At 52.7% G+C, this 26,290-nt stretch overlaps 2 protein-coding genes across 2 annotated transcripts; both read right to left on the bottom strand.

The window, feature by feature from the left end:
- Positions 1–2,313: 2,313 nt before the first annotated feature.
- Positions 2,314–12,479, bottom strand: SDHB (succinate dehydrogenase complex iron sulfur subunit B). The gene is made up of 8 exons (XM_035567840.2): positions 12,362–12,479; positions 11,249–11,376; positions 9,844–9,929; positions 7,653–7,789; positions 7,222–7,338; positions 4,856–4,957; positions 4,526–4,648; positions 2,314–2,543 (listed from the first exon to the last, which is right to left on the bottom strand). The coding sequence occupies exons 1-8, from the start codon at positions 12,434–12,436 to the stop codon at positions 2,466–2,468; spliced, it is 846 nt and encodes a 281-aa protein (XP_035423733.1). The 5' UTR covers positions 12,437–12,479; the 3' UTR covers positions 2,314–2,465.
- Positions 12,480–12,951: 472 nt separating this feature from the next.
- On the bottom strand, positions 12,952–23,662 carry LOC118258828 (protein-arginine deiminase type-2). The gene is made up of 16 exons (XM_035567862.1): positions 23,571–23,662; positions 21,981–22,164; positions 21,822–21,891; positions 21,633–21,694; positions 21,407–21,524; positions 20,715–20,840; positions 19,770–19,948; positions 19,496–19,599; positions 19,234–19,345; positions 19,061–19,168; positions 16,525–16,676; positions 16,112–16,256; positions 14,986–15,079; positions 13,989–14,074; positions 13,672–13,800; positions 12,952–13,185 (listed from the first exon to the last, which is right to left on the bottom strand). The coding sequence occupies exons 1-16, from the start codon at positions 23,660–23,662 to the stop codon at positions 12,952–12,954; spliced, it is 1,995 nt and encodes a 664-aa protein (XP_035423755.1).
- Positions 23,663–26,290: the final 2,628 nt, after the last annotated feature.

The following is a 26,290-nucleotide window of genomic DNA, read 5'->3' as shown; positions in this document are numbered from 1 at the left end:
GCTTTGTGCCCCCACCTTGTGAGGAAACACACCGGGCTGTGCCCCCAAAGGGCTTGGTGCCCCCACACCTTGTGAGGAAATGCACCCGGCTGCGTCCCCAAAGGGCTTTGTGACCCTCACCCACACCAGGCTCTGCATCCCCCCCTCCCGAATTGCTTGCACACCCCCCGCACCCTCGGCTGCAGCAAGTGTCCCTCGGGGAAGGCTCCAGCAAGGGGGATGCTGAAGCCAGTAACCCCAAACTTTCCTCACGTGGGGGAAGCAGACCTAAATACACCCCCCCCAGCAGGCTGCACCGGCTGGAGCCTGGGCTCTTGGGTCCCCAGCCGCTGCAAAACCAGTGCCAGAAAAAGCCAAGGCCCGGCTCAGCTGCAGCCCCCGCACGTGCAAAGCGGTCACACTCCCCCCTGCACACGCAGGCCAGCCTCACGTAAGGTTTCTTTTCAGGAAGGGAGATGAACCAAATCTTTTCTTTGGATGGGGGCTCAGCGATGGTCCGTGCTTCCCTGTGAAGCAAGACGTGAAGCAGCTTTGTGCTTACACTACCTGCAGTTAGGCAGAACTGGGAAAAAAAAAATAGAATTTGCATGGACAGTCAAAGCAGAGAGGAGCTGCTTCCACCAGAGGAGCTCCTCACTGTCCTGCATTTCCATACAGCTCACTTCAACTACTCTGCATAACTTTTAACCAAAACAAAGCAAAACCCAGCTCATTTGTATTCCAAACCCATGTAACTGAAGAGAAGGACATACTGGAAAAGGAGCCCTTTGGCCTCCCAGTGGAAGCTGGTTGCAAAGCGTTTTTTTATTCAAGTTGTTCCAGGGAACCCCTTGGCTTTAAGTGGAGAGTTGACATTTTGAAGCACCGAGATGCAAAGCAGACAAACATCTGTGTCGTGGAAGTGATAACAACACATTCCTGCAGCAGGGACTTGTGAACAGCACCGGTTCTTACCCAACCTTAACCACAGCTCACCCAAGGCACAGAAGGGAGGGGAAACACAGGGACATGGAAAGGCAGCCTGTCAGACATAACTCGTAGGTGTTAAATGTGTGACCTATGGGACTCTGTGTCACATCAAGTCTCAGGATCAAAGATGTGTAGCTCCAAGAAAAAAGTTATGTAATTCTGCAAGCGAGTATTGAAAGATCAGCCTGGCTTCTCAAGAAACCCACAAGGCTTTCACTGCAGGCAGAAACATAAGAAAATCATTTTATGGGTAAGCCTTTCCAGAGCTGTATAGAGCAGCATTTTTACACCACCCCACTACCTGTAGTTGCCCACTGGCTGTTACCAGACCATGCCTCAGCAGCAGTGCACCATCATGACATTTCTAGAAGACTACTCATCTAGGCAAAAATCTGTTAAACAGTGAAACAGAAAGCCCTTCCTGTCTCACCACCCCTCCCAATCTCTATCATATTCTTATCAGGATGTCAGGATTACCCACAGTTGGGATTTAGAGAACATTTCTCTGAAAGTTAACAGCAGGGCTTTTCACCAAAGTTTAGCAAAGCTGGGGCTCTGGACCAGGCACTCCACATCAGGGTAAATCCAACTCAAAAACTCTTTTTCCCCTAATGTGCACGGCACTAAGACTGCAAAAGGCTGCATGAAGTAACACCATACCGTGGATATCTCAAGCCTGAGAAATCTGGAGCTTAAAACCACTTGTGCTAAAGCAGAGGAAAGAGAAAGCATCAACACCATTTCATGCTCTGATAAATCTTAGCTATTTTAGGATATAAAAAAAAAATAAGCTTCTCAGCAGGGCCATGTCAAGACAGCTCATTTCCAGTGACTTCACTGGGATTCCCCCCCCACAACAGCATTGCTGTAAGGAATCTCAGGAAGGACACAAAGACCTTACCAGTGGCAGTTGCCACTGCCACCAGTATTTTGCCACACACCTGCACCCTCTGAGCACCAGGGCCTTGCTTTGCTCCATATCAAGGAGCCCAGGTAGAGACTTCAGAACAGAGTGAGATTCTTCCAACACCTCCCCCCGTTCCCAGCCACTGCCCTTGTTTTCTCCTTGCTCATCACCACAACGCTCACTGCTTACAGGTCTCCCTGAACACTCTGTTCACTGTGAAGATATAGCGTGAAGCCGACTACAGAAATGTCTCCATTTATCTCTGCTGTGGGGCCACTTTCTAAATCCCATCCCACAGCAGAGCCTCAGAGGCGACCCCAGCCTCTGATACACTCAGAAATGCAAACCAGAAAGGTCTGGGATTCTCAATGACAAGCTTACCCACTTGCCCAAGAAGCAGAGGCATTGGTTCAGTATTGTTAGTAAAGCAGCAACTCTTATTTCTTCTTTACAGTATTTATTGTACATGCAAGCCTATGGAAAAAAAAAAAAAATCAAAATTCCCACTGGAGACTTCTCTTGCTTAACCAGGTATAAATTACTTTCAGGTAAAGCATGTCCGTGTTACACTTCCAGTTAGGAAACAGCATTATGCAGCGGCTGCCTTCTCTTTGTAAGTTGCCATCATCTTCTTGATCTCAGCAATTGCTTTGCCAGGGTTCAAACCCTAAAAAGAGAAAGTTCTGGTGAGTTTAGAAACCAGCAAGTTAGAGTATCCTCCCCCACCTTGCCTCAACCCAAATCACCATAAACTCACAGATACATTGCTACTCATAAAAACAGCTGGCCGAGGAGGTGCTCAGCACCCATTTTGTAAAGTTGGAGCCCAGCCCAGCATTGCACTTCAAGTGCTGGCAGCATACAGGATACCGAGGGCAGGCTGGGCACTGCAGCACGCGGAGCCCCCTGGGATAAGGCATGCTGATGCAGGTTCGCTGCACTCCAGCCTCGATGCACAAGGGAAGAGCATCCAGCCCGGGGTCAGACTGGCACTGCTCCAGCTGGGAGCGGACACAGCTTGGAGCACTCCTCCTCTACCTGGAGGCTGAGCCAGAGGCGCTTGAAGAAAAATGCTCTTTTGACTATAGGGGACTGGTTTTAGTCAGCACTGCAAGGATCAGAGAGAAGAGTAAGTGGCTGACTGATAGGAACTCTGAAGTTCAAGCAGGACTGAATTCAAGACTTCTAAGGTATTATGGGATGACTTCTGGAGGCAGAAAACTGCTTGACAGCGATGGTACAAGAAATGTGTTTTTTCCTGACCTGAAACAAAAAAAGCTGTATATTTGAGGACACTAGGGGAAGTGGGCAAGAATACCAAATCACAAGATGAAAACGTTCCTTGTGCAAAAGGCAACTATGTCTTCCAAAACAAGGTTTTTCTGTGAAACGGACATATGTCATGTCACAGAGGCCCTTAATCCTGCGGCAGTGCTAGCAAACCAAGCATGCCTAATCCCAAAACGAGAGTGGGGGATCACAACCACCCTGCTATATCGTTGCAGGGACAGCAGCAGCACTATGAGACAAAGCATGAACAGGAAATTACCCTGGTGCATAGCTCACCATGCAGTCCTACGGAGCTGATCGAGACAACAGCGAGGATTACAGCTTGTGAGGGGAAACGTGTTATTAACCATACACGTATCTCTTAATTGACAGACCAAGCCCCACTGTGCTATTTCCCTACACTAGGTACAGCCAGATCTTCAGATTGAACCTTCACCTTTATCTGAACTACGGCTGACACCAGATCACAATAAGCCACCCTAGACAAAAGGGGGATTATCTGTAGTCAGTGAATCAAGTTAAATACACAGAAGTGGCAGGCAGTGCTCCTGACAAACACTTGTCAGTCCAGATCTCAAGCACCTTATTTTTCCACATCCGTGATCCACTCAAACATTTGCCTTCATATTACTTTACAGCTTGAGAAGAATTTTGCTTTACCATCAGGTGCAAGCAACATCTGACTAGAATACAACATGGCTAGCAGGAAAATGAAACTTGATTATCTGCCTAACCACAGGCCCAAAGTCATTGCAAGATGAGGAAGAAGCATACCCTGATTTGGGAAAGCCTGCTCAGTTCTCAACTGAAATACCAGACAGAACAGACTTTCTGGAAAGTGCCCTTACAGCAGGATGTCAGCATAAAACACATCCCCCAAAGGCGTTGAAAACTTGCCATAATCTTCTGCATTACGCAAGTTGCACAATACATCAGGGAACAGCTGCTGCTGTTGGTGTGTAAGCTAGCACCGTGCTGGGGTTCAGCATATTCCTCGCAAGGCTAACATCACTGATCAGACTACACAGGGGACAAACTTCCCTGTACCGTTTCTGGCAGTGTCCCTTGCACAATCATGTTACAGTCACAACCCTACACCTTGGAAACAGAGAGCTTCTCAGCAACACAGGTAAGAGATGTTCCTGTGAAGTCTAACACAAACTTCGCCACGTCCTCTTGTGCAGTCACTGTCACAAGCACAACTGCTGGTAACTCACTGTTTTAAAAGGCGAAAGAAACACACAAGCCAAGGAGAGCTCAAGGGAAACAAAAGGTGGGCATTTTCCTACCAGTTTGAAACAGGGTGCTTGGAAATAAGCCAGCAATCCCCGAATAGACATATGCTAGAAGAACACATACCTTTGGGCAAGTTCTTGTGCAATTCATGATAGTGTGACAACGGTAGAGAGAAAACGGGTCTTGAAGTTGTGCCAGGCGTTCCTCTGTGTAGTCATCTCTGGAGTCAATCATCCAGCGATAGGCCTGAAAGTCAGTGTCATTTGACACACCAAATGATTCTTCAAGGTGAAGCAATCAGTGTGGTATTTTAAAAGCAACACCTAACTCAGGAATTCTGGTCCAAGAGCTGGACTACGTCATGCTGTCCCACTTGTGCTTGCAGGTATTTGTAGGGCTTTTAGATGAGGAGTCCCTCAGCAGTGCCATGGGACACACAGGCTCTGTCCTTACCTGCATCAGTACCGCAGGACCCAAGTACTTGTCCCCGTTCCACCAGTAACTGGGACAGCTGGTGCTGCAGCAGGCACACAGGATGCACTCGTAGAGTCCGTCCTGCACACAGACAGAAGACCACAGTCAAGCCACTCCAGAAAAAACATGATGAAGCCTTTTTTGTTTTTAAAGAGGGGATTTACACAAGCACGTGCTTCCCTCACCACTTTCCTCTCTAGCGGCCCAATGCAATCCTGCGACTCGGAAAACCTTACGCTGAAGAACTGCTGCTGGCAGAAAGCAAATCCTACACACAGGTCCTCTGAAACAAGAGGCACACAATCCTCCACCCTTGGCCCCTATAATAATCTGTGTGAGTTTTTTTTTTTTTGGTTTTGTTTTGTGACAATCGGACAAAAAAGTAAAAATCGAGGAAAGAAGTGAAAATCGACTGATTTGCCTTGCTTCCAGCCCGTCCCAATGAGCGGCCAAAGAACAGAACACACACACAACCAATTAGCAACTCAAGGCCATGTTACACAAGCAAAACCCGCCCGGGGAGAAGTGACGAGCTCATCACCTAGCATGTATGTTGAGGGGATCCCCAATCACTTACAGATCCCCAATCACTTTGGCCATCGTGTCCTTTCTACAGCGCCGAAGGCCTTTTTGTTTTGTGTACTAAAGAAACGAAAGGTAGATGTACATGGAAGTACCACTGGGCAGAAAAGTCTCCAAAGTCTTATCTCAACCAACTCCCCAACCTAGAAGAGTCCAGTCTGGCTTAAACTATGTATCTGAAAGTTGTTTTTAGGACAAGAGTCTCACCAAGTTCAGTTTAAAGAGACACACAACGCCAGAAGCTCCTGGGAACTTGTAGCAAATCTACTGCATTGTAAGGGCTGCTCCAGTATACTTCGGGACTTGACAAAACTAGTTAGGTCACAGTTACCTTTTGCTCTAAATTTGTCTCATTTTTAATTGTAACATCGCAAACGATTGATGATTTGAAGAACAAGGTGAGAGTTTTTTGGTTGCCTTTGTGTCCAACAGTTTCTTGAGCACACACGCTGCTCCCAAAGCAAGAGAAACTTAAGTGATGAGAAAAACCAACTTTACTAGTGGTGGGAAAGATTCGCACACAGCTCCTGCAGGTACTTGTAGGTTTGCTTATTTCTCCTTCAATGAGCAGATGACTTCAAAGATGCTGCTTTATAAAAAGCGTGGGAGAATCCCTTTAGTCGTTACACATGCCATCAGATAACGTTATGAAGCAGTGCAGAAAAACTAACTGCTGCCCTTGGATAGAAGCTATTTGAAACTAAAATCCTGTTGCTAAGACTTCACAGCACTAGCTGCATGGTGCTGCTGACATTCTGGGCACATGACAAGTCCATTCATCGGATCCTAACTTCACAGCAAACACACATAATGGGAAACTTTTAAAGATCACTGCAGAGAATTAGGGTTCAGCTCACGTGTTTCCATGAAATCCCCTTGAATCAACCTTCCTCTCTGTTGCCTATATTCACCCCTTTTACCACTTGCCAAAATCTACGCTGCCTGCCCACTCTGAGCCTCCTCAGTGACAGCGCTGCAGCAGTGATCACAGCAGAGCGTTGACAGGCCGAGCTTCAAACTGCCGAGCGAAGGATCCATCAAGAGAGGCCAGAGACGAAAGAGAAATCGCTGATTTAACAATACTTACTGCAGCAGCCAAGGAAATCCAGACAATAACTCACCTGCGCTACAAGCTCTTCTTAAAATGCTATTCCCCCCCCACCTCTTCAGATGGTTCCTCAGACCCCCCTCAGCTTTGTGCAGAAGCTTTGAACCAAGGCCACCAGGTTCCCAGAACACTCCTGAAAATAACGCAGCACTCGGGACAGACATCCAGAGACTCTCACCAACAACACGCGTGTCTCCACATCCGAACAGGTTTAGCTCCTGCCATTAGTTTCAGGGCTGTAAAACCCAGCAAGTAATGACAAGACAGCAGTGCTTAGCATGCTGCAGCTAGGTAACGCAGACAGTGCTGAGCTTGACAGCCTACATCCTGGCATAAGCTGCAGCGTCTGATCTCCGCTGGAATATTACAAGCCTCTTACCCTTCACAATGTTTTTACAAACACACAAGTTTCGCAGCACAGGCAGTGGAAATGAGGTCAGAGTCCTCAGCACAACTGTGTTCTGCATTTCATTAGCAAATGTTACCCCTAGCAATGCAGACATGCCATGACACTGCATTTCAGGGACCACATTCCACCCACATCAGGCTTTGTACTAGACAGCTTTGTCATTAAAGGAACTAGAAACTACTGTACGTTAACATTTAACCCTGCTCTTATCTGGAAGGGATTTCAATGGTAGAAAAGAAGGGTAACCAGTTTCTGACGGTCTTCTATGGACTGCAGGTACTGCTCCTTGCCCTGTTTCGACTCATCCTTCTTCTTCAGGTAAGGCTCAATGGATTTATACTGTGCATAGAAGTTACTCAAGTCCTAGAAGCCAAAAGGGTAAAAGATCACATTTATTAAGTGGGACTGATGTCTGCGAGACGGAACATCTGCTATCATTCCAACAGAAGGCGTTTTGTACCTCAACCTGCCGCGTTCCTCCTAACGAGGCGAGATTTAGTCACCACTGGTAAGCAGACCCACCCAAGCCAGGGAGCATCAGCAGGAGCTGAGACGTGAGTTGTGGGATGTGATCTTGCTGCCATCTCCCAGCATTATCCCTCCTAATCCAACCCGAACCCCACGCCGCCTGGGATGGTGTCACTCTTGGTCACAAGCTGAAGAGGGCAGGTACTCACCGGAACGAGATCCTTCACCACATACATGTGGGGGAGAGGGTAGATTTTAGTGATCTTGCCGAGATCAGGGTCAATTCTTTTGGTGCAGGCCAGGGTGTTTCCACCAGCAATGTTCATAGCACAAGAGCCACAGATGCCTGAGTGGGAGAACAGAACAAAGCATTAGATGTTTACTCTTTTATCCCACTTGAGAAAGATCCTCTTGGCCCCAAACTTGCCCCTGGCTTGTCTTCCATTCTGTTTTCGTTAAGGAACTCTGTACGTGACAAGGAAAACGCCAGAAGTTGCCACTGAGCCAAACACGTTGCTATTCAAACAAAGAATAAACGCTGGAGTTGCTTTCATTAACGTCTACACACATTCTCAGCGATGAACTTCCTTTCACAGCAAACCAAGTGGCTCAGACAGTTCATCACTTCACATCACACATCAGCTGTGCGTGCTGCTTCGGGTGGGGAAAACATTCAGCTTTGCTCCCAAGTTCGAAACGCGGGCCTGATGCGGGGCAGCTAACGCTGGGACTGTAACACAGGAGGCAGATGCGGCCCCCACCAGCCCTACAGTTACGGTCAAAAGCATCCCTAAAGGTCAGGAGCACAAAAATAAGCTCCCACGGCAGAAGTTGCTTTCTGTAGCAGGCTGTAGTCGTGCCATACACTGCTTTCATTAACTCCTAAAGGTGAGAGGACAGACACTCACAGAACAAACAGCATATAAATAGCTTAAATGGATTAAGTGACACTGCTCGTGATCTCTCGGTAATACAAGGAACAGATGTACCCCAGGAAAGGGCAAGGTTTACAAGAAAAAACACTGCAGAACTGTCACAGATCCTGCTCAGGTCAGGAGCGAGCTCTGGCATCCAAATCAGACCGATGCCTAAGACATTGCCATCGAAAGACAACAGGCGCTGAAGGGCGTAACTAATTTCAGAGGATTTGACACGCATCAGTTGACGTGAGTCAAGGAAATGCCACCGCTCCTCGCGCTGAGCGAGCCAGCCCCCTGTGGCACCCGGGGCACTGGCAGCCTTGCCCTCACTGCCAGGCAAAGACTGGCAACGGAACGAGGCTGTTCCCACCACAAGAGAAACGGTTACAAGTATTTCTCAGTCCACCTGAGATGGAACCAAGACAACTGGAGACTGCAGACATGGGCCCGCAAACACGTGATCAGATTTTTTTTTCCCCCGCACGGCAGAAAAGGAGAAGACCAAACCAGCCCAGCTTGAAAAATCCGTCTTCAGATTCTCAAAGAGAACTATTCAGTGCAATCATGTCCAGCTGCCCAGGAACTGTGTCTGCTCTCTAAACATCAGGCACTGAGAACAACCACACTGGATGAAATTCCTCTGCCTGCGATGCAGATCCTACAGGAAACGGCTGCACTGAGGTGTGCTTTCCACTTAGATCTGCGTCAAGACATCTGTAGGCATCAGAAAATTAGGCCTAAATTTCCAGTACTTGCAAACCCTCCCCATTAAATCAAAAGTCCTTCCATAAAGGCATCCTCCCTGCCTTTCCACCACCATCTTAAGCTCAGCATACCAACGTTACCCATGAAGTCGGATTTTTTTTCCCCCAGGGAGGAACGTCACCCGGACTGGTGAGTTTGAGTGCAGTTAAACAAATACGGTGATTTGTACCTGCCTGAGAAGCAGCCGGGAACTCTGCTGTGGAAAACCACCAGATGGCCTTTTCCTCAATCGCTCAGCTTAGTCAAAGGGCCAAAAAAGATTCCCGAAGCCATTCCTAGAAGTCACTCACACTCTTCCAGTTACACCCCCACTTATTTCCTCAGTAGCACCACACGAAGCAGCCCCTTACACTTCACTCCCATTTGCCACCTCTTTCCCCTCAATTCTGCTGTCGTAACCTCTCTTGCTACATCTCCCTGCGCAGCCTCTCACTGGAGGGCAGCAAGATGAACGAGATTAGGACAGAAACAGGAATGACCGGGGCTGTCTAAGCACGCTGCTTGTAGCTCGGCGTTGTGTGATTACAGCCTGCGAAGGCGAGCTCTGACTTCACTGCTTGATTCGCTGAGGTATTTCACGGGCAACATCTGGGAGAGAAGAGTGGTACGCTGCGGTCTGCCCCGAAGTTCCCCACTGGTTACACACACACCGTCAGCATTAGCTTTTATTTGGACGACAAGCAGGCAGGTTAGCAGTCTTAAACACCTTCCTTACCTTCCCTACACGATCTGCGGAAGGTCAGAGTGGAGTCCAACTCGTTTTTAATCTTGATCAGAGCATCGAGGACCATGGGCCCACATCTACAGCAGAAAACAAACTCAGTGAACCTGTGTAATTTCCCCCAGCCTCACTGCTTTATCTCCAGCACCAACTCGGAGGCACCTAAAAGGACTTTCATCTCAGACACGATTAAACACACACTTTGTTTTGCCAATCCCAGGCACCAAGATAGACATCGCTTGATCAGCAGCGTAACCCACCCGCCTCGGCACACCGGCTCACCCCAGGGTCAGAGTGGGCCAGGAGCCATTTATTTCGCTGATGCCCACAAGATTTGGCTCGGCTGGAGAGGGTTCAGACAGCACAGCTGGAAACAACGTGCGGTTCTACCCCTTCTCGCCTCTTAAGTCAGGTTTTGACAAGTCTGCCTGTCCTCATTAGTCACAAGAGGCACTGCTGCACCTGTTTGCAAAAGCACACAGAACCTCTGTAACGTTACGTACGGCAGGCAACACCCAGAAATGATTAACTGGTGCAAGTCGAAGCAGCAAAGTTCAATTTCGCTGTCACGTGGTGCTCGAGCAGAGCCGCGTGGCTCTGTACCTGAACGCTTCAGAAAGGGCCTGAGCTGAATTCCCCTGGCAAGAGCGCGGCAGCAGCTGAAGGAAGTCAAGGCGCGTGTGCCCCTGCAAAGGTTTCTACGGCACAGGGCAGACCGCACCCTTCTGTGGGATCATGGAGAAACATGAGCTTTCGTGGTGTAACCACACCGGAGCGCGCAAGCTAGGAGTTCAACGCGAGCAGCCAGCTAGGAGTAATTAAGTGAGAGGAGACAATACAACTCCCACCTTATCTCCAAGGTCTGGGACTATGAGCTACGCTTCAAACTGCTTCCTTCTGGAACACGCCCCCAAACTGACCATATAAATACAGCTCATTAGGGCCACGAACACGTTGAAGACTTCAATGCCCGTCAGGGACAAAGGTGAAATCTCCCAAGAGTCACAAAACGAAGCGACCGTTTGATTGCTGGCCGTTTGGTTGAGATGCTGGCATTCAGGGGACACTTTTGTTTGTCACAGCTGGCACCAAGGGGTTGGGGTGGGGGTGGGGCAGCAATCCCACCTGGTCACAGGAAGATTTGATTTATTAAGGAATAACACCGGGCCTCTCCCGCGCTGCGTAACACAGCCGAGGCGTCGCCTCCCTGACTGCTCTAACGTGGTTTTAACGATCCCCGAAGCCTAATGAGACTTCTGACACCTTCAGCCGTCAACTCCGAGCCCTCTCCGGCAACCCTGCGTTATCGCCTGTCAGATAACGGGCGTGCGCACGTGGCCCCAGCGCGCCTGCCTGCCGGGGAAGCTGAGCAGCCCTCTCCCTAACGGGATGCACTCACTTATTCAAATCCACTTCGTACGTCTGCATGCGGGGCTTGTCCCCAGGCTTGTCGGGATCCCATCGGTAGATGGAAAACTTCTTGACGCGTGGCGCGGCCGCAGCAGCTGTCTGGGCTCCCCGACAGATCTGCACGTAAACAGCAGCAGAGAGCCCCTTAAGTCCTTCTGGGCGGCTTTCAGCCGGCAACAAAACGTCTCGAGGCTGTGCGCTTCGGGGCGAGAGCTGCGGGACCCATCGCTGGCTTTGCATTCGGGCACGCGTGCTGGAAACCCTCCCAAGGACGTGCCAGAGCGGCGCGCCTTGGCACACACGGCCACCTCTATCCTAGGGTTCCCTCCTCTTACAAGAACCAGGGGGAACGATCCCGAAACTAAAGGGCGACCCTGGGGGCTGTGCCAGCCCCCCAGCTGCCCTGAGAACCTCCCAGCCTTGTCCCTCCCCTGCCCTGGACCGCGGGGCCCCCTGCTCCCAGCGCTCCCCCAGGAGCTCCTCTCCCCTGCAGGCCCCCCGCCCCAGCTCCCCTCTCCCCAGTTCACCCCGCAGGCCGCACCTTTACTGCCCCTATCCCCGTGCCCACCCCTTTACTATCCCCTCCTGGACCCTCGGCATCCCTCAGCCCCTGTCTCCCTCTTAGAACCCTCCCCAGCCCCCTTCCCAGCCCTCCCCAGCACCCCTCACACACCCAGACCCACTTCCCCTACTCCCACCTGCCCCGAGCCCTGTCCCCATCCTTCGCTGCATCCGCCCCCCCCCTTCCAGCCCCCCGACTTTCCCCCAGATCCCTCCTTCCTCCCCCTTCTGCCCCCCCCAGACCCTCCCGCGTCCCCTCCTGCCCCCCCAGACCCCTCTACCTCCCTCCTAACCCCCCAGATCCCTCCGCCCCCTTCCCGGCCCCCCAAACCCCTCCGCAACCCCCTCCGTGCCCCCTCTTGCCCCTCCCCAGACCCCTTCTGCCCCCCCCAGACCCCTCTGCTCCCCTCCTGCCCCCTCCAGCTCCCCCCAGCCCCGCCCCCCGCCCCTCCCACTCCCTCCCCGCACCCCGTGGCCCCCACCCGCTGCCGGGCCCCTCCGCCCGTCTCCCCGCAGCCCCGGGGCGGCCCCGGCCCCTCACCAGCCTGGGCCCGGCCCGCAGGAGCCGCCCGGGGACGCCGCGCCTCAAGGAGACTCCCACCACGGCCGCCGCCATCTTGGCGCTGCGCACTTCCGCCCCGCACCGGAAGCGGAAGGAGCCGCCCGCGCCGCCAAAGAGCGCGACCCTGAGGGGGGGGGAGGGGGCTGGCCGCCATCTTGGGTGTGGCGGCGGCGCGCGGGGAGGCGCCATGTTGAGTGTGGCGTGCGCTGTGGCACAAGGGGATAAGGCGGGCCAGCTCTCCCCGTTCCCCCTTTTTGGGGATTGGAAGACGAGCACGTCCCTCCTCGTCCTGAATCCCCATCCTTATTTTTTTTTTTTTTTTTTTTTTTTTTGGTAGAGAAGGTGCCAAAGCCTCAGCACTGGGCTGGGCAAAATGGTGGGTGCCAAGGGGCCAAAATGGCACCCTCGCCTCAGCGTCTCCCCGAGCGCTCTCCTCTGCTTCTCTCACCGTTATCCCCGCTGTTTTGTCACACTCCACCTCATTTCCCACAGCAAATTTATTAGTTAACTGAAATGAAAACAACACACGCCGAAAAAGGCGGCCGCGGGCCGGGGAGGTGGCGGCATGGCTACGGTGTGACATGCCACCAGCAGAAGGCAAAGGGCCGGCGTTGGACGTTGGTGCCGCAGCGCACCTCCCCAAGCCTCCCGTGGTAGGAGGCGACGTCCTCGAGGAAGTGGCACCGCAGACCCAATGGCTCCAGGAGGCTGCGGACATGGTGCTCCAGGCAGCATTCACCACCCACCACTGGGCCGAAGGGCTTGGGGATGCCCAGGTCCTTTGCCAGGATGAGCATGGGGACCTGTGGGGTGACACAGGGGGCTTTAGGGGTGCCCAGCAGCCACCCCAGCCAATAAGCCAAAGGAAAGCAGTTGGTGTTCCCCCCCAAAACTGAGTTATGGCTGTTACTTTCTGTAGCCTCCCTTCCCTCAGGAAATCCAGCACTGTTTCCTCTCTTTTTTTTTTTTCTTTTTTTTTTTTATATTTAAGCCTTGCCGTTTCACCACTTTGAAAGGTTTTCACCTCAAAGCTGTTCAGGTTAACCCAACCATGAGCAACGTGCATCAGAGACACAGTTACAGCCAACCTTTGCTGTTGACCAACCTTAGTCAACCTGCAGAGCCTGGATGGAGGTATTTTCCCTTTCTGGGCAGGAAAACACTATGCTTTTTTTGGACATCCTTAAGGATGGGAGGATCATGGTCATGGGCTTAGCTATTTTTCCTCTCCACAGCTCAAAACACACAGCCACTGACTGGAGAACGCGAGGAACAGGGACGCCTCTCACCATGTTGGGGAAGTATGGCATGGCCTTGCCTTGCTTGTCAAGCTTGAAGAGCGCTGGCAGGTCGATGATGTCCTCCTCTGTCAAGCCCAGCTCCTTCTTGAGGATGTCCCTGTTCCAGTCGATGCAGCGCTAGAGGGAGAGGAGAAGAAGGGACTGGGGGGACGGGCAGGCAAGCAAGGTTCCCCCAAGCGGCCTTGTGGACACTCTCATGCAGGAGGAGAATATGCCAAAATGCAATACCTCCTTTGAAAGTTCATGCCACCCTGGGGCCGTTATCACAAGAAATATTGGTTATCATCAGAAATATCAGCTGTTACCTGAACGTACTGATTCTGCTGCACCATAATGTTGTTGGAAAGGACCTTGTTAATGGTCACTCGTTTCGTGTCCATCCCCGAATACCCTACAAATAGAAACCCCGATGGGTGAAATGAAGCAATGCCTGCAGAAGCCTGGCTTAAGATGTGTCACAGATACGGAAAAGTTCCCCAAAAACCCAATTTGTCGAGTTTAGATTAAGGTTTTGGGTTGAGGCTGCTGGGAATCCCATTTCTTAGCTTACTGGGAAACCAAGCAAGGGGGAAATCTCTGACTATTTTGCAATATCTTCACCTGACCTGGAGAGAATTGGAAAGTTTGTATCATCCATCCTCCTGACGATAGAGCTAATAGGATAATAGTTTCTGTGCTGTCCCAATTCCCAGCTCCATAAAATCAGAGGTATCCCCTTCACAGAAGCCACCTTTTGTTTTGGGACGTTCGGATCCTAGGCGGATAACACAGTCCCAGAGGGCCCTGTGGTGGCATGGATGTCCTTTCCCGACTTCAATGCAGACAGATGAATTTTATCCCAAACAAAACCTCAGTCAGAGGCTGCCCAAACTGGCTGCCAGTCCAGAGTGACTGAAATGTCATTGGGGTGACGTGAGACCCCCAGCTGTGTCACTCTCCACTGGAGCTGGTATTTACAGAGATGCTCCATCCCGCCCCGCCAGCATCCCGTCCAGGCTTTATCCCTCACATCCCACTCACTTTCCCAAAATAGGGCTCGAGGGTGGGCAGGCATCCTGCCTCAAGGACAAGCATGCCAGTCCCTCTTGCCAGCCATGAAGGGCAACGGTTTGGGAGAATGTCCCCTTCCCTGTGTCCCCAACACCCGCATGTCACTCCAGGCATGTCGGGCGCTGCCGCCCTCAGGCTGCCTCACCCTACATCAAAGCTCAGCCTTTATTTTAGGGACAGGGATCAGCACGCTTCCACCCACCCCAGCGGGGATTTGCACAATTCCCCCTGGGTTGCCTGCTGCCCCCTTGCCTTTGAACATGGTGGCTTCGCCCTGGCCCTCCTTCTGCTTCTCCCGAAAGAGCTTGTAGCACGCCGTGGGGCTGGCCATTAGCATCCGAAATCTCTGGGACAGGTGGGAGGGAGAACGGTCACTGAAAGGGGCTTATCCAAAACCATTGCATTCATACCCCTCCCTGGGGAAGCTGCCCTTGGAGGCTTGTTTCTGGCCTTTTGCAGAGAAATTGAGGTTAAATTCTTAAACACAGAGGTCTTTGCTGTTATTTAATGCAGTGCTAATAAAATGTACCTGAAGGAGGGTGGTTTACTGCTATTGTTGTTGAAGGGAAATACCAAGGGGTCAAATGCTGCTGGCGCTGCCCCAGGCGGGAGGGATGGGGCGGGGAGGCGACTGCAGCCTGGATGCAGCAGGGTCCAATCCTGACCCCCCCCCGGTGGGGTACATGATCCCTGGGGAGGGCAGGGGGAGTGCTGCTGCTGGCTGGTACTTCAACTTCTGGGGGGATTTTTTTGGTCTCCAGGCTGGTGTCACAAGGCAGGGGGAAGTCAGGGAGGATGGAGCAAGTGCTGTGATGCCTCAGGAGCAGGCAGAAAAACCAGCATTAAGCTGTTCCCATGCCATTAGGGGAGTCACGAATGTATAGTGTGAGCCCTATGTGTGTCCCAGCTTGCTCCGGTCTTGGTGATCTCTTCTACAGGGGCTTAGCACAACCTAATGAAGGCAAAAGGAGGGTTCCTGGTGCGTGCGTGCGTAACGACTCCTTTTCTGAACCATCCTGGCAAGGGTTTTCCCCAGAGGGAACCGTCTACTTCTCAGAAGCTAGCTCTTTCCTGCGTCTTTGTTTTTTTTTCCCTATTTCCAGCCCATCTGGGAGATGCTGAGCAGCAGCGAGCCCTGGCCAGCTCCTATGAGTCTACCTTTGCAGGCATCTTTTTCCCCCCTCTCTTGGTGTTGACAACAGCTAAGAAAATCCCTTCCTGTGTTCAGAGTACTTCTTCTAGGGGCACGGGAGAGAAGCCAAGCAAGCACCAGCTGGGGCTGTCAAGGAAATGAGCTTTGGGATTTTCCCTAGAGCTGACCCAATGGGATTAGCTTCCTCGAAGAGAAACTGCAGAGCAGCAGAAGGTTTCAGGGTACCTTTGTATCGGGGCTGGGCACAAAAGTGACAAACTCGTTGACGTGGCCCGTGGCCAGCCAGTCGGAGTAGAGCTCCACGGGAGCCTGCACTTGCTGGGCGAAGAGGAAATCCCGCACCACTCTGGTCATCCTCCTCCCTGCGGGCCTGGGGGCAAAACGACCCCCGAGAGGGGGCGTAAGAGGAGTAAATATTTATCCATCGCTGTATGCATGCACATAAATTGCAGCCGAGGTGGAGGAAAGGTGGGAGGGAGGAAATGTGAAGGCGGAGATGGAGCAATGGGGTTGGGTGCACCCACTCCATAGAGAGGACAAAATTTGGTTAATGAAGGTGCTTAATGTGATTTTTGATTTTATTTAGGGGCACCTGTGGTTCCTTTGCATCCCGAATGTGTGCTTTTCCCATCTCTTACGTGGGGAAGCTGCTGCCGGTGAGGATCCTCCCCAGGGGGAACTCCTTCCCTGCCACAGTGACGGGAGGGCTGACCTCCAGGTTGCCAAAGGAGTCGAGGCTGGAGACGGCCTCAAAGAGAGGCTCTCTGCTCACGTAGCCAAAATCAGGGCCCTGCAAAAAGAGAAACTGCTGTGAGCGTTGCCGTGAGTCCGTCCGTGCCCTTATTCCTCACACTGGGCCTGGACCTCCTCTGGTGGGTAAAAATAGCAAGGATGGGGGAAGAGGAAGAGGCAGCCCTAAAGGCAAAGCAGGAAGATGAAAGTCTCCAGGGCATCCAGGCTCAGCAATAAATGGTGAATGCCAGAAGCAGAGTTGGAGTATGGATTCCAGGAGTGATCTCTGCTATCTCGCAGCTGCTTTTTAAGTGTCCACGTTAAGCTAATTAGTTTCTGGGGCAGCCCTGAAGCGGAGTTTCTGGATGGCTGGAGTGGAGCAGGATGAGCTGTGGCCCTCGAGGGTAAATCCTCCCCAGGCATAAGAACCACCTGAAGGGCTGGGCTTCACTTAAATCCCATCTAAGCCTGATTTTCAGGACTGAATATATCTGGGATTTGAGGTGTTGGGAGATTAACCCTTGGTGCCATGTCTGGGATACACTGAGCGAGAGATTGTCATGCTAAAAACAAGGTGAAAATGGCAGTAGGGGCACGAATCCTGCTTGTCCTCACTCTCTGTTTCAAGTCGCTGTGGGTTTGGAGCTCAGGGCTGCGCAGCCCCTCAGACAGAATCCGATATCTGTTGTTTTTCATTAAATCTCAATCACTTATTAGTGTCGGGCTTCCATGGGGGTAAACCATTGGGAGTGCTTCAATTAAGACAGGTTTCCTGCCGGCTGTCTCCTAATTCACTCGGACGGGCACGGCGGTGTTTGCAGTAAGTGGATACGTCCTCGACGTGCTGCTCTGTCTGCACCCAACCTGCGTCGGCCGCTGAAGGCACTGAGCCATCCTGCTGCCTCGGCTTCACGCAGGTGCAAACCCCTCAGCGTTGCCCCAGGGGAACGGAAACGCAGCAGGGAGGTGGGATGCAGTTACAGGCGAAAATGTACAGTTTGGGAAAAACAAGCAAGAGGACCCAAAGGTGTGCGGTTATGATCTAGGAGGCGCTTAGAAAAAAATAAAATGAAAAAATCAAGGGTGTTCGGAGAAGCTGAGAGCTGCAGCAGGGATTGGGCACGAAACACCTGCTCCTACCCATTTCAGTCTAATAAACAACAGGGCCAGTACAGGCTCAGCTGTCTGAGCACTGGTTCGTCCCAGGTTTGCGGGCAGCATCCGAGCCCTATCAGTTCCAGGTGGATTTTGAGGGGCTAATTCCCTGTGGTTTCCTTTTTCCCTGGTGCAGGGTCCCAGGGGCTTAGGGCTTGGCTGGGCGGGAGGAGGACGTGCGCTGCCTTTGGCTGCGTGGTCCTAGCTGGAAAATGAGACTGGAAAGATAGGGCTGGGGATTAGGGGAGGCTTGAAAGCAGGAATTGGTGTATAGCATGTTAGCAGCTCCAGAGGCCGAAATTGCTCCTCTAAATACGAAGCAAAGCAATTCCTAAAGAGGGCTGGTAGGAGCCCAGCTTATTCGCAAAGGAGCGGATCAGCACAGTATTCCCATCCTGCCCGATAAGTTCGGGACTGCATGCACTGCCGGCATGAGGAGTGATGTATTTCAATGCTTTTTTAAAGTGATGAACCTTCCCCAAACTGGCATGCAGGAAAAAAAAAAAAAAAAAAAAAAAAAAAGCGAGCTGCCAAAATACTGCTGGGGAGCAGAGCAGGGCTGGGCGTACGGGGCAGGGTTTGGTGGCTCCCCAGGGCTGTCCTGCCCTTCCTGCATGGTGAGATCTCAAAGGGATCATTCAAAATGTCATTTTTTCCACACTTGTCTTTGCGGGACTCTCCTGAAATGCCCTGGTCAGGGTCACTGCTCTCCCAGCAGCTTGCTTCACGTGCCCTGCCCTTCGCCTTGGCAGCCAAGCCCCGTGGGGAGGATTTTGGCAGCCGTCTGTGTCTTGCTGTCTTTCAAGCAAGTAAATCGACTCCTCTCACACGTTCGTTTCCTCCACTGAGACTTCTCGTTTCGCAATGGGGAAACTTAAGAGCTAGGATGTGGTTTAGCGGTGGGGCTCGCTAGGACAGGTCGGTGGCTGGACGTGATGGTCTGGAAGGTCTTTTCCAGCCTGAATGATTCTGTGGCTGCTCAGGTATTGGGGGTGAAGGAATGCTCCCCTTGGCCGGAGCCCTCTGCTCCCGGGGTCCGAGCTCCCCCGTGCCCTCTCACCCAGCCCCTTCAGGGTGGGGGCTTCCCTGGCAGCGGGGCACGGACCTGTCCCTGATCCGTGCTCCGGGGGTGAGGCTCTTGGTGTCGGGGTGGTTTCTCCATGCGGAGGGACGAAGCAGCGCTATACTCCTCTCTTTCAGGCAATTCATTATGATGCATGTGGGGTAGAAGAGGTCAAGCACAAGCCCCTGCTCCTAGAGCAATGCCAGCGACTGCCCTGCTCTTACCAGCAGCTCCTTGATGGGGGATTGCTCCAGCCCTCTGTCCTGGGGAGAGTCCAGCACCACCGGGAAACTTTTGTGGGGGGCCTGGCTGTAGCCGAACTCAATCTCATCCTAAAGCAGGAAGAAAAGCACATCAGGGAAGGCAGGCTGCGCCCCCCACCCCGGTGCCCACCTACCTGCATCCAGCGGTCCCCGCGGTTGATATAGCCGAAGCAAACCTTCAGGTCGCAGCCGGCCTTGTTGACGAGGTTCTTGACCTCCTTGACAAAGAGGTAGTTGTCCTTCATGCTGGGAGAGCGGGTGGTGGGAGGGAAGGGATGAAGGGCCGCTGGAGGATGGGTGTCTGGCCCAGGCACTCCGTCCATCTCCCCCCCGGCTCGGTGACCCCATGGGGCCAATGCCGATTTGGCCATGGAGGTCTCGTCCCTCGGCCCTTACCTGCAGACGAAGACGTTCACCGGTGCCAGCGTGTTGGGGGTCATGATCCACGGTGCCACCCTGAACACCACCGTGTCGGTGAAAATCGGCGTGTGGGGGATGCCCTGGGGGCGGCGAGCAGAAATCAGGGCCCTTCCACTCCCCGTTTACCCCTATCGCCCCAAATACCCTACCCTGACGTTGTTTTGGGGGTAAGCTAGCGGTCTGTTCTCCATCCCTGTGCCCCTTGGGCTGTCGCACCCTTCCCTCTGCCCCCTTCCCCAGAGCCCCCGACCTCAGACAGGGTCTCCAGGAGGCTGACGTGGATGGAGACCAGCCCGGGAAAGGAGTCATCAGGAAAGCGCAGCCCCTCGACGAAGAAGTTGAGCTCGGCGGCCCTGCCAGCGTGCTGCACGGTGTGGCACAGCTTCCTCCGGCCCAGCACGTGGACGTAGCGCTGCCCGAAGAAGGGGTCTGCAAGGACCAAAAGGAGAAGGTGGGTGATTTCCAAAAAGGTGTGGTGGTTTCTAAGCTGTTCTGCTCGTGCACGAGGAGTTTCCACCACTGCCCTGTGCCAAAGCTTCACCTCTGCTGGTGGAGGAAACTTCATCTGGCAGAACGACCTTAAAGCAGCTCAGGTGCTTGCAATTTTGCATTTGTGCACGAGACGGGTGGGCAAAATGTCTGAGAGCCTTTTCTTGGATGGAACCAGCATTGCAAAGATGTTTCCACAAGGTTTCTGCCCTGGAAGCCCCTCAGACCTCCCATGGGATAGCAATGCCACAAATCCGTGCGCTGATGGGTTTAATCCCATGTTTAAATGTGCTTAATGGCACGTTTCTGGGCTGGATGAGTCCCAGGGATTAAACCACTGTATCCACAGCAGGGAAGAAGGAAGGGAAAACGTGTCTTAGAGCATGTTGCCTGGTGCAGGAAGCATCAGGGTGTCAGGACACCTGTGTTTGTTTTTATTTTTTACTTCTGCTTTGCTGGATGACCTTGGGTAAATGGCTTCACCACACTGCGCCTCTGCTTGTGCATCTCAAGTTTTCCAACTGATAAAAGACTTAAAGCTGGAAAAATTTGGGGAAGGGATGGTGAGAGCACAATGTGCTTCAGAAGCACAGTTTGAGGAGCATGGAGAGAATGAGGTCGGGATGGGAAGACAAGAGCTTGGGATCACAAAAGCCTCATGAACTGGGAGAAGGGGCGGAGGAGGCAGCGATGGAGAAGGACTCACTCTGCACGTGAAAGACCCCAACTTTGTCGGCATCAGAGACGGGAACGTAGAGCACGATTTCATACCCCCGCGGCAGATGCTGTGGTCCTTCAGTCCTCAACACCATCCGAGACATATCCAGCAAATCTGGGGTGCGGGCGAGAACAAACCTGGGTGCGAGCTCTGCCAGCTTGTGTGCTCCTGCCCTGCGCCAAGCAGCGTGCCCTTTCCTTGTAACCAGCCTTGGCATGCATGCTGGAAAAACAGCCTGCGGTCCTGCTAGCAAGGCTTGTGGCTTGTGCTTTGAAACATTTTTTTTTTTTTTCCCCTGGCACAGCCGGTCCCTGGCCTCAAAAAGCCGATGGGCACTGGCTTGGCGTGGTTTGGTTTTCCAGGAACAGGCGGGTATTCCTGGCTGCCGGCCGTGCGCCTGGCCCCAAGCATCCCTCGGCCAAGCCCTGCCGTCAGCGGCACCTCCGCTGTTTTTTTGGCTGTGCTTTGTGCCCCTGCTTGACCTTGGGGCGATAATTAAAACAAAATACGAGGACAGGAGCGTGATCCCGCATGGGGAGCTTACTCAGCAGCTCAGCTGAGTCAGAGCAGAGAGCAGCCAATTCCCAAGCAAGCCTTCATGCTTGAAGAGATTAAAGAGGGGGGAATAACAGCATTTCTGCTTATTTTTTGAAGCGGAGCTGGGCTTGGGACTACATTACCTTCTTTGCTGAACACCCTTTCGTCATCGCAGTCTGGCGCGGGACTCAAGGGGCTCTCCCTGTCGCAGCTGACCAGCAGGATGGCCCCGTGTCCCTCGGGTCCCCATGTCCAGCTGGCCTGAAACGCCACTCTGGGGCTTAGCGAGGGGATGGGGATGCGGCAGCTGGGATGCGCTGGGCTCCTGCAAGCCCAAGGACTACCCATGCAGGGAAGGGGCAGGGTTACCTTGTTGGGATTGTTCTTTTCCACCACGCCATCCCGATCCGCATCGACATCCAGGGAGAGCCCTGGAGGGCAAACCCCACTGTCAGCCCGGGATAGGGTGGGTTGGGTGTGCGTACGTGTCCCCCCCCGACCTGGCAGACCTGTCCCCTGCTCAGAGGGATGCTGCATCGCAGGAGCCTCCCTACTCACCGATGCCGGTGAGGAAGACCCCAGCTTGATCGATGGGCTGTCCTCCCTCTGCGTAAAAGCTGACGATTACCTGGAGATACCCAAATCCGTCTGCCTGGGGAAGGATGCTCTCCATCCCCAGCCAGGAGGGGGTCCGGCGCGCAGCACCCCGACTTTTACCTTGTTATCGTTGACCTCGGTGCTGGCCCGGCTCATGCTGAACCTCAGGACCATCCCCTCGTCCAGCGACCACCGCGTCCCGCTGGGTGCTGACCCCACCTCGGCTCGGCCCCGCGCTACCACCTCCACGCTCACCCCCTCCGTGTGCTTCACCCCGAAGGTGACCGCCCCGGCTGGGGCCGCCCTGCAAGCAACGCGCTCTGTTTTCAGAGGTCTGCGCATCCGGCACCCAAAAACCACCGATTCCCATTACGATTCGGCTCTCCACCCAAAACACAGGCTGGCGTCTCCATGCTCACCACTGCCTCTTTTCTACCTTTCCTCACTGCCTGGGAATGTTTGAGGTGCCTTTTTTTTTTTTTTTTTTTCCTTTTTTTAGGACAGAACATGCTCTTGTAGCAAAATGGGTCTATTTAGTAGCAATCAGTGCAGATTGCCATTAACTCTAATTACAGCCAAAGCATTCGGTGCCACTGGAACCAAACTTGGTTTGCACTTCAGCTGAGAAATCTGCGTTATTTGCCAACTGAGGCAAACCCAGCATTTCCCAGCTCAGTGTAGCAGCATGCCAGCTGAGCTGGAGGATTTTACCATGGGAAACTCTCATTTTTGGGGTGATTTCATTCAGTCCCGAAGCATCGCTCCCAGTCCAAAGTACTTTTCCTGAGCTGCTCTGTGCATCCCCTTTGCCTCTCCTGTCCCTAATTTCCCCATCTATCCAAGGTTATTATTTTTGGGTCGCTTTCAGCTCCCAAAATCCAGGCTCCCTTTGAGCACTGACACCCGAGCGCCCGTGCTGGATCACCATTACAGCATCATTTATTGGGTTTCTGAGTGAGGGCAGCACTGCTGAGCATCGGGGGAAGAGGAAATCTGAGCGCCTGCCTGCTGCTGCCTGGGCATTTCTGAAATTGCTCAATTCTGTTTAATTATGCATGCAAAACTGGTTTGGTTTCTGGGCTTCGGGAATCCCACTGGGAAGAGATTTGACCCGGAGAGAAGCCAGATGCACTGTTTGGCTGGAGTATTGAGAGCAAGATTTGCAAAAGCAGCTGGGTGAGCGCTGGGATGAGCCATGAAAGGAGCACATAACCTTTTTTTCCTTTTTTTTTTTTCTTTCAATTATCTTGAAGGGTAGCGTTAGGCTTGTTTTAGAGGTACAGGGGCAGTATTGTGGGGCTTGCAGGCTTTCTGAGGACACAGATTGTCACCAGATCTTGCTTTCCTCCCCTCTCCCATCTGCATCACCTCCTTTGCTGTCTGTCCCCATGGCTCCTGCTCAAAATGCCCCGTCCCTGCTCATCCCTCTGTTCTCCAGCAATTTTCTGAAATAGCACTGCATTTGTTGACCGCAGGTGGACCAGACTCATCACCTTTGCAGACCCAGGGTACGTATGTCATGCAGCAACTGATGCTTGAAACTTGCCCGGGACTTGTGCAGATTTGCAAAGCCCGGGGAGGATTTGTGCCGGTGAATTGCATCAAATCCTAGAGCTGGGGCTTTTAGGGAACAGAAGGACAAATGAGGAGGGGAAACGTGCATGGGGAGAAATAGGTTGAGGAGCAGGTAGGGTTTCACATCCCACTCACCCGTGGACATCGACGGCGAGCTGGGTGCCCAGCACGCACAGCGCCTGGATGCGGCTCCCGTGCTGCAGCCGCAGCGTGCGCTCCCCCAGCATCTCGCTGCCTGGACGCCCCGACGCTGGGCGCGCACCCTTCTGCCTGCTGCAGGAGCTTCTTCCTCCCCTTGTCTTCCTCTTCCTCAGCCAGCCCCACAGCAAATCAATCCACCTTCAGAGCTCGCAAAGTCTGTGATGATGACTGTGCGGCCCCCACCCCGGTTCGGAGGGAGGGGGCGGTTGGATTGGACCCTCCAAAACCCCAGGAAAATGATTGGGGGAGGGAGGGAAGGGATGGAGAGGGAGGGCGGCTGGCCCGATGCCCACCCTGTCCCAGCCCCATGCAAGCAGCTCCCCCAGCTGTCCCCAACCCCGCTCCCTCCAGCATCTCCCCAGACTGTGATGAGCAGCTCAGTGGGGAGGAGGATGCAAGAGAACCTCAGAGGTGTTTTTTGCAGTGCTTTTGGATTCCCCTGGCCTTTGCAACCCTCTCCTCCTCCTGCGCCCCTTTTCTGCTCTCTAGGGAAAACCTCTGCCTGCCTGGGGAGGAACAAATCAAATTTCCCAACCCTCGGGCTAGAGCAGGACGCTCCTTGCTTCCCTGCTTGCTTTCAGCTCACTTCCCTTTGCCTCCACGCACGCCAGCATGGGGAAAGCCGTGGTGGCTGTGCACGGCCGGCGCCCCACTTGGCGCCACGGCAAGGCGCACTGGGAGCCAGCTCTGCCCACGCGGGCGTTTGCATTATTTATTAGCGCCGAGCTGAATATTCATGTTGGAAACCAAACTTCTGCCCCAGATTTTGGAATAACCTGCTGCAAGCAATTAAAGAGCGAGGAGCAGAAATATTCAGTTTGATCTTCCCTGTTTGTATCCCTTTTGGGCTTTTCTTTTGAGCTTTCTCCTCTCTCCGTGACCAGGGCAGAGGAAATGAGCTCAAATCCAGTTTCCCATCTGAAGCGGATCCCTTTTTTTTTTTTTTTTTCCCTGTGACCTGAGCAAACAAGAGTGAAGACTTTGTATTGCTGAGCAGATTGGGAACATACACAAAAAAAGAGGCAGAAAAAGGGGCAGTTAGGGGGCATTTTGCACATGCAAAAAGGAGGTTTGTGGCAAGAGGGAGATTTTATTGAAGGCTGTAGATGTGCTCTCCCAAGAGTATAAGAAGTTATAAACACTTTGCTGTCAGGCTGTGCTGCTGTGGTCAGAGCAGTGCTGCTGCTGTGCATAGCCAGCCCGGGGGGGGTGCATTAAGGGACCCCCGGTTTGGGTGCCCCAACCTGAGCTGAGCCGCCAGCAGCTGGAAGAGGCTCCCTCTTCTGAAAAGCATCGTGGTTTTACCCTCACCTATTCGACTCCAGTCTATTCAAACCACCAACAGTAAGAAACACCAGTGAAAGAGGAATCAGAAAGAGAAATAATTGGGAAAAATAAACCAGGACCACGTGGTGTTTGCACAAGCAGGGTCCATTCACCAGCTCTGCGCCATGTGAGACTTCCCTTTTTTTCCCCAAAGCGTCCCTTCCCTGCAGGCAACACGTGGACTGGGATGGCCTTGGCTCCTTGTGCTCTGCTGGGACCCTGTGCTGGAGACACAGGTGTAAAATCCCTGTTTTAGAAGAAAACAAGCAAAGCAGCTTTTCTAATACCATTTTCACTTCCCAATTCCTTTACCTGAGGATTTAGGATTTCATTTGTCAGCAAGGAAAAGAAATGCTGCTTAAATCCTTCTTATGAAGAAAACAACCCCAACCGCCTCCCATCTTGTAGAAGGACCCCAAGGTCACCCCATCAGTTGGGGCTTTTCAAGTCAGCAGGAATATTTCTAGCTGCTCGTGGTTTTTCTTGGGTGGCTCTGGCTTGGGCTTGGTGCACCACCATGGGACCTTGCAGCAACATCAAAGATGGGAAAGTCCTGGACGGGGCAAAAAGAGAGGAGGGTGGCTGGGTTGCAGGCAGGGGCTGATTTCCCAGTGGGACGTGGATGCTGCCACACTGGTTCTTGTCTTTGAGGGATCAGTTGGAAGGAGGCTGGGGTCTTTCCAAGCTTCCTGGAGTCCTTGGAACCCAAGTAGGGTCTTTACTAGGTTTTTGGGGTCTTCGCAAGCCTGCCGGTGTCTTTGGAAACAGGGCAGGGTCTTTGCAAGGCTTTGGGATTCTTTGAAAGCCTTCTTGGGTCTTTTCAAGGTTCCCAGGGTCTTTGCAAGACTTTGGGGGTCTTTGCAAGCTGTGTGGGGTCTTTCAAAGCCTCCTGTGGTCTTTACAAGCTGTGTGGATTCTTTGGAAACCATGCAGAGTCTTTGCAAGTTTTCTGGGCTCTTTGCAAGGCTTTGGGGATCTTTGCAATTTTCTGGGGGTCTTTGCAAGTGTCTGGGGGGTCCTTGAAAGTCTTAGGGGGTTTTTGCAAGTTTCTTGGGATCTTTGGAAACCATGCAGAGTCTTTGGAAGTCTCCACTTCCACTTGGAAGGCTTTAGGGTTCTTTGCAAGCTGTGGGGCTTCTTTGCAAGCCTGCTGTGGTCTTTGCAATCTTACTGCAGCCTTTGTAAGAATCATGGAGTCTTTCCAAACATTGCAGAGAGCTTTGCAAGCCTCCTGGGTCTTTGCAAACCTCTCGGGGCTGGGAGAAGACAGGCCCGAGAGGCTGCCCAGCATCAGCGCTGCCACACTCCTTGAATTAGAGAGGAAGCGG

This window comes from Cygnus atratus, chromosome 21, assembly GCF_013377495.2.
Source record: "Cygnus atratus isolate AKBS03 ecotype Queensland, Australia chromosome 21, CAtr_DNAZoo_HiC_assembly, whole genome shotgun sequence".
Taxonomy (NCBI): domain Eukaryota; kingdom Metazoa; phylum Chordata; class Aves; order Anseriformes; family Anatidae; genus Cygnus; species Cygnus atratus.
Note: the sequence above shows the minus strand (reverse complement) of the source record. Positions and strands in the feature narration are given on the sequence as shown.